Genomic DNA, 7,871 nt, shown 5'->3' with positions numbered 1-7,871 from the left:
CAGTTTCTTGCCCTGCTCCCACCCATGGAAACCAAGAAAGTATAATCCACCTCCCCAGCCAAACAAACAAAAAGAGGAAGAAAATGATGAGCATTTAAATGTCTTGATTTCGAAAGTACCTTTAATGGATTAACCTCCACCTGTTTGAGCCACCACTCCAAAAAGGCAGCAGGAGAAGAGAGACACAAATGATCACCACAGGATTCCCTGCTGCTGCAGCTGATGTCCACCTTGGAAAACTTTTAAAGCTGTTTTCAGACCATTTCCTAACTGATTTCTTCTGTGCCATATCACAGGCTGGCCAGATGGGCAGAGTCCAACAGGATGGCATTGAACAAGACCAAGTTCTGTACTTTGGCCACAACAACCCCAGGCAGTGCTGCAGGCTGGGGTCAGAGCGGCTGAGAGCAGCCAGGCAGAAAGGGACCTGGGGGTAGTGGTTGACAGCAGCTGCACATGAGCCAGCAGTGTGCCCAGGTGGCCAAGAAGGCCAATGGCATCCTGGCCTGCAGCAGGAACAGTGTGGCCAGCAGGAGCAGGGAGGTCATTCTGCCCTGTGCTCAGCACTGCTTAGGCCACACCTTGAGTCCTGTGTCCAGTTCTGGGCTCCTCAATTTAAGGACATTGAGATTCTTGAACATGTCCAGAGAAGGGCAATGAGGGGTCTGGAGCACAGCCCTGGGAGGAGAGGCTGAGGGAGCTGGGGTTGCTTAGCCTGCAGAAGAGGAGGCTCAGGGGAGACCTTCTTGCTCTCTTCAGCTCCCTGAAGGGAGGTTGTAGCTGGGTGGGGGTTGGTCTCTTCTCCCAGGCAAGCAGCACCAGAACAAGAGGACACAGTCTCAAGCTGTGCCAGGGGAGGTTTAGGCTGGAGGTGAGGAGGACAAAGTTCTTCCCAGAAAGAGGAATTTGCCATTGGGATGTGCTGCCCAGGGAGGTGGTGGAGTCACCATCCCTGGAGGTGTTCAAGAGGGGACTGGATGTGGCACTTGGAGCCATGGTTTAGTTGTCATGAGCTGTTGGGTGAGAGGTTGGACTTGATGATCTTTGAGGTCTTTTCCAGCCTTATTGATTCTGTGATTCTTACTGACAAAGAATCAGAGAATTGCTCTGCTTGGAAGAGACCTTGATGACCAAGTCCACAAAGCATCCTCATGTGCACCCCAAGAGAAGCCCCCCCATTAGTGCTCTCAGAGATCTGATGCATTTCACCACTTCTTTGATCAGGAGAGGAGTTTATCTGCATTGCCTGCATTATTGATGTCACACCACAGCCACGCTGCTGGTGCAGTTTCATTATTTCTGCTCCAGTGGAATCAGAGCAGAGATCTGTGTGCTGTCTGCTGAGGAGCTACACAAGCTGGGAGCCATCCATCATCCCCTACTGGAAAGAGGAAATTTGTTCAAGTACAGCTCAGCCTACGCATCAGGCTTCTCTTTTGCTCTCTGCAGATGGATTTCATCATAAATTTGCTTCCTGAACTTGAGCATGTCTTCTACATCCTTGTAGGAGAGCATTTCTTCCACAGACAAGAGCTTACAGCTGCCCAGGTCGAAGGCTGACCTGTGCTGCACAGAGCTCAGCATTTTTAAGGCCATTCTGACAGATTCACTCAAAGTAGAGCAAACTGGGAAGATCCTCACAGCCCACAACCCCAGCTGTGTGCTGTCACCAGAGAAGAGCTGGTGGGAAACCTTCACACCCCAAAGGTCCAAGCACTCCAGCAAGCTGACTCCAAAGAACTGGAGTGAGTGGATGTCTGACAAGGCCTTCACACGCCTTTTCAGGTCGTCCTCCACACCAAACGCCATGCTGACATACCTCACCTGCCCGTTCACTCTGACACTCAGCGAGCTCAGGAAGCACTTGGAAGGTACATCTACCTTCACATCGATGTGTGACCCACTAATGATGCAGCCCTTCCCTACTGAGACCTCAGGCCCAATTCTGGAGTACTCAATAACAGACCCAGGTCCAACAACACACCCTGGCTCCAGGACGCTCTGGATGACGCTCGCTGACGGATCCAAGGTGCCCGAGGAGATGCTGAAGGCCACGGGCAGCAAGCCAAGCTCAAAGCTCAGTTTGCTGTCTGCTGTGAAGTGAGACAGATACTCCTGAGTGGTTCCAACGTGGTAGAACTTGGAGTTGTTCAAGACCAGAACGTTCAGCGCAGTTCCCTTCAGCAGGGAGAAGAGCTTCTGCCGTACCTCCGCCAGCCGTGAGTCCTCTTTCACGGCGTTACCGGCGTGGGTGGTGTAATCCGGAGTGGCTCCCGGCCCCAGGGCCTGCAGGAAGTCGCCATAAGCGTCTATCTCACAGCACAGAGAGCCCATCTGCTTGTAGAAGGCCAGCAGCCGCCGTGCCGTGCCGTGGTGGATGTAGAAGACGCTGTCAGTGTACACGCACTCGCGGCCCGGCGCCGGCTGGCCGCGCTCTCCGGCGGCGCCCGGCCCGGCCCGGCCGGGTTTGGCGCGCACCGCGCCGCACCGCCGCATCGTCCCCACGTCAGGCTTGTGCAGGAAGCGCCGGCACGGCGCGGGCTCCGGCCCGCCGCTGCCCGAGGCGTGGGCCGGCTCCAGCACAAACACCCCGTGGGTGGTGCCCACCGCCAGCTCGGAAGGGTGGGCCAAGGCGGTGAAGCCCTCCCGCCGGAACGCGAGCGGCTCTGCCCCGCCAGCGCTGTACAGCTCGATGTCGTCCGAGCAGGCGACCATGACTCCCGGCGCCATGTGCCTGGGGAAGTCAATGTACATGGCCAGCTTCAGCTCCAGCATCTGGTAAACAGGATCCCCCAGGGGCACCGCTGTGAAGATCTTCCCCAGGGCGCTCGCGCTTGGTAAGCGTTGGCTGTAGCCACCTAGAAAAGAAGGACAGCTGGAGAGCTGCAGCAAGAGAAGCAGAGCCAGCAGGGCCAGGGAGGGGGTTCTCCCCCTCCATTGTGCTCTGCTGAGACCACAGCTGGAGCTCTGTGCCCAGCTCTGGAGCCTCTATTACAGGAAGGATCTGGAGGTGCTGGAAGGTGCCCAGAGAAGGGCCACAAGGAGGAGCAGAGGGCTGGAGCTGCTCTGCTCTGAGGGCAGACTGAGGGAGTTGGGGCTGTTCAGTCTGGAGAGGAGAAAGCTCCAAGGAGACCTCATTGTGGCCTTCCAGCCCCCTGAAGAGGGCTCCAAGGCGGCTGGGGAGGGACTTCTGAGGGTGTCAGGGAGGGATAGGACTGGGGGGGATGGGACAAAACTAGAAATGGGTAGATTGAGATTGGATGTGAGGAAGAAGTTGTTCCCCAGGAGGGTGGTGAGAGCCTGGCACAGGTTGCCCAGGGAGGTGGTGGAAGCCTCCTGCCTGGAGGTGTTTGCAGCCAGGCTGGATGTGGCTGTGAGCAACCTGCTGTAGTGTGAGGTGCCCCTGCCCATGGCAGGGGGTTGGAACTGGATCATCCTTTATGTCCCTTCCAAACCTGACAATTCTATGATTCTATGATGCCATGTGGCAGAATGAGAGGAAATGACCTGGAATTGGGCTAGGGGAAAGTTAGGTTGGACACAAGGAACAACTTGTTTCCTGAAAGGCACTGGGACAGGCTGACAAGGGATGTGGTGGAGTCACTGTCCCTGTCAAGAAACTTGTAGTCTAGATAGTTTAGTGGCCATGGTGGTGGGGGGTGGACAGCTGGACTGGATGACCTTGGGCAGAACATTGTAAATGCTGTATGTTTTGTACACATTCATTGTATTCCATTGCAGACTGCAGTTTTGCCTGCAAATACAGCTTCCATTTGCTTCTAACTGAGTTGGTCTGGCAAAGTTAATGCTGGGCTCGGGGGGGAAATTTCAACCCACCACACTTCTCCACTGTTTGATCAACCAGCTTAAGTGCTGGGGAGAAATGCTTAAGTGGTGCCAGCAACACCTCCTAAGCATCACTCTAAATTCAAATGATCTGATCAGACACACTTGGGATTGCTTTGCTGAGGGAAGTGCTTTTTCAGAGCTCCAGCTCCTCTGCCACCAGGCTATTTTTAGGACATAAAACCCAAAGAGCCATACAATCCAAGAGTGTGAAATAGAACCCAGAACTTACCAGAATGAATTATCAGCACAGTCAGAGAAGTCCATCTATCACCGTAGAGATCTTCCAAGCACTGCAAAACGTGGAGTGTTGAGCCACCATTTCCTGAAGGAAAAGTATTTTAGTCTCTGTTGGAAAGACACACCAGGAACACAGGCACTGGGAGGTGAAGCATACTGGGACCAGGTGCTGGGGCAGGGTGATGAGGACACGTATTTCGATGCTGCCCTTCTGCGGCGGACAACAGTTCATAGAACCGTTTGGATTGGAAGGGACCTTAAAGATCATTTAGTTCCAGCCCCCCTGCCATGGGCTGGGATGCCTCCCACTAGCCCAGGTTGCTCAAAGCCTCATCCAGCCTGGCCTTGAGCACCTCCACTTAGTCACTTTCAACACCAAAAGGGAAGAGGAATTAACAATTAGAGGATGATGCTGTGGACACTTAAGACTACTTCAGATTTTTGCTCTGCATTAAGTGGTAAAATACATTCGAATGGTCTAAACTTAGCCTGGAGAGGAGGAGGCTCAGGGGAGACCTTCTTGCTCTCTCCAACTCCCTGAAGGGAAGTTGTAGCCAGGTGGGGGTTGGTCTCCTCTCCCAGGCAACCAGCACCAGAACAAGAGGACACAGTTTCAAGCTGTGCCAGGGGAGGTTTAGGCTGAGGAATTAGGAAGAAATTGTTCCCAGCAAGAGAGATTGGCCACTGGAATGTGCTGCCCAGGGAGGTGGTGGAGTCACCATCACTGGAAGTGTTTAAGGAGAGCCTGGCTGAGGCACTTGGTGCCATGGTTGAGTTGATTAGATGGTGTTAGGTGATAGGTTGGACTTCATGATCTCAAAGGTCTTTTCCAACCTGGTGAATTGTGTATTCTGTAACTTGAACTGATAAAACCCATGAGTTGGTGTCATTCTATATGCGACATGATGTCCTTACTGTGGCCTTTCAGGACTTCAAGGGACCTCCAAGAAAGCTGGGGACAGACTTTTGAGCAGGGCCTGGTTGTGACAGGCAGGACAAGGGGTGAGGGTTTTCAACTGAAAGAGGGAGATTCAGGCTAGAGAGAAGGGATAAATGTTTGACACTGAAGGTGATGAGAGCCTGGCCCAGGCTACCCAGGGAGGTGGGTGAGTCACCATCCCTGGAAGTGTTTAAACAGAGCCTGGATGAGGCACTTGGTGCCATGGTTGAGTTGATTAGATGGTGCTGGGGGATAGGTTGGACTTGATGATCTCAAAGGTCTTTTCCAACCTGGTTAATTCTGTATTCTGGATGCCCCATTCCTAGAACCATTGCAGGCCAGGTGGTTTGGGGCTCTGAGCAACCTGCTCTGGTTGCCGCTGTCCCTGCTGACTGCACGGAGTTTGGACTGGATGACTTTTAAGGTCCCTTCCCACACAAAGCAGACTGGGATTCTACCACCCAGCCCCCACCACCCAGAGCAGAATGACCCACATCTGCCCACCGATTTTGGGCCCGGGAGGATCCGTGCAGACATGGTACTGCGTTCCCAGGGGCAGCTCCTTCCTCCGCAGCTTGTCGCCCAGCTGCTCCCGGAAAGCCCGCTCCTGCTCCGCGTCCGCCGCCGTCACCACCACCACGTCCCAGAACTCGCCGGCCTCAGCCACTCTCCCTGTGGGTAGAATAGAGTAGAATTGGAATGGAATGGAATGGAATGGAATGGAATGGAATGGAATGGAATAACATAACCCAGGTTGGAAAAGACCTCAGAGATCATCAAGTCCAACCTCTCACCCAACACCATCTAAGCAACTAAACCAGGGCACCAAGTGCCTCAGCCAGGCTCTTCTCACACACCTCCAGGGATGGGGACTCCACCACCTCCCTGGGCAGCACATTCCAAGGGCCAATCTCTCTTGCTGGGAAGAATTTCTTCCTCACCTCCAGCCTAAACCTCCCCTGACACAGCTTGAGACTGTCTCCTCTTGTTCTGGTGCTGCTTGCCTGGGAGGAGAGACCAACCCCCACCTGGCTCCAACCTCCCTTCAGGGAGTTGGAGAGAGCAAGAAGGTCTCCCCTGAGCCTTCTCTTCTGCAGGCTAAGCAACCCCAGCTCCCTCAGCCTCTCCTCACAGGGCTGTGCTCCAGACCCCTCCCCAGCTTTCTTGCCCTTCTCTGGACACCTTCCAGCAGCTCAAAGTCCTTCTTAAATTGAGGAGCCCAGAACTGGACACAGGACTCAAGGTGTGGCCTAAGCAGTGCTGAGCACAGGGCAGAATGACTTCCCTGCTCCTGCTGGCCACACTGTTCCTGCTGCAGGCCAGGCTGCCCTTGGCCTTCTTGGCCACCTGGTCAGGCTGGCTGGTACAGCCAGGCTGCCTCACAGCTCTGGCGGGGTTCTCCTTCCCGAGCCTTCCAGGGATGGGGGCTTCCTCCCTCCCTCCCCACCCTGCCCCGGGATAGGCTCTCCCCACTCCGGGGCCTCCCGGGGAGGGTCTCGCCCCGGGGCCTCGCAGGGCTGGGGACTCCTCCCCTGCCCCCCGGGGCCTCGCAGGCAGGGGCTCGCCGCGCCCGCTCAGGTCTTCCCGGCTCCGCCTCACCTCGGAGCGCCGCGAAGCGCTGCAGCCGCCGGGCCGTGGCGTCCCGCCTGGCCTCGCTGCGCTTCCCTGCCGCCGGCATGGCCGAGCCCGCGGCGCGACCCGGAAGCGGAGCCTGGCGCCGGCGCCGAGCTCGGCCGGGGCGGGTCCGCTCCGCGCCGCTCCGCCGGCCGGGGGGGCAGCGGGTGGGAGCGCGCTGTGCCCTGGGCTGATCCCGGCAGGCTGATCCCTGGGCATCAGGTGGAGGGAGGGGGTTGTGCCCCTCTGCTGCGACCCCCCTGCAGTGCTGGGGCGCAGACACGGACCTGCTGGAGCGGGGCCAGAGGAGGCCACAGCAGTGATGGGAGGGCTGGAAGCCCTCTGCTGTGAGGCCAGGCTGGGAGAGTTGGGGTTGTTCAGCCTGGAGAAGGGAAGGCTCCAGGGAGAGCTTCTGGTGGCCTTGCAGGACTTCCCGGGGCCGATCGGGAAGATGGGGAAAGACTTTCATCAGGAAATGCTGGAAGTATTATGACTGTCACAAGAGACATCTGCTGAAACAAACCAACCCCAACAACAACCGACCAAAGGAAAAAAACAAACCCAACAAACAAACCCAAGCCAAAACAAAACCCTCCACACCCCACAAAACAAACATACAAGCACCAAACAAACAAACCAAGCCCACAAACCATCAGAAGCTACCCAAAGTGTGGCCAGCAGGAGCAGGGAAGTCATTCTGCCCTGTGCTCAGCACTGCTCAGGCCACACCTTGAGTCCTGTGACCAGTTCTGGGCTCCTCAGGCTAGGAAAGATGTTGAGATGCTGGAAGGGGCCCAGAGAAGGGCAGCAAAGCTGGGGAGGGGTCTGGAGCACAGCCCTGGGAGGAAGAATAGACTAGACTAGACTAGACTAGACTAGACTAGAATAGAATAGAATAACCAGGTTGGAAAAGACCTTTGAGATCATCAAGTCCAACCTATCACCCAACACCATCTAATCAACTAAACCATGGCACCAAGTGCCTCATTCAGGCTCCCCTGAGCCTCCTCTTCTCCAGCAGTATCAGCTGGGGTAGGTCTCTTCTCCCAGGCACCCAGAACAAGAGGACACAGTTTCAAGCTGTGCCAGGGGAGGTTTAGGCTGGATGTTAGGAAGAAGTTCTTCCCAGAAAGAGAGATTGGCCCTTGGAATGTGCTGCCCAGGGAGGTGGTGGAGTCACTATCCCTGGAGATCTTCAGGAAGAGCCTGGCTGAGGCACTTAGTGCCATAG

At 55.7% G+C, this 7,871-nt stretch overlaps 1 protein-coding gene across 1 annotated transcript; it reads right to left on the bottom strand.

Annotated features, from left to right (window-relative positions):
- Nucleotides 1-969: 969 nt before the first annotated feature.
- On the bottom strand, nucleotides 970-6,710 carry FPGT (fucose-1-phosphate guanylyltransferase). Its single transcript, XM_054165035.1, has 4 exons — nucleotides 6,626-6,710; nucleotides 5,531-5,698; nucleotides 4,079-4,171; nucleotides 970-2,858 (listed from the first exon to the last, which is right to left on the bottom strand). The coding sequence occupies exons 1-4, from the start codon at nucleotides 6,702-6,704 to the stop codon at nucleotides 1,417-1,419; spliced, it is 1,782 nt and encodes a 593-aa protein (XP_054021010.1). The 5' UTR covers nucleotides 6,705-6,710; the 3' UTR covers nucleotides 970-1,416.
- Nucleotides 6,711-7,871: the final 1,161 nt, after the last annotated feature.

Source organism: Dryobates pubescens, chromosome 11, assembly GCF_014839835.1.
Source record: "Dryobates pubescens isolate bDryPub1 chromosome 11, bDryPub1.pri, whole genome shotgun sequence".
NCBI lineage: Eukaryota > Metazoa > Chordata > Aves > Piciformes > Picidae > Dryobates > Dryobates pubescens.
This window is presented reverse-complemented; position numbering and strand designations above follow the sequence as displayed.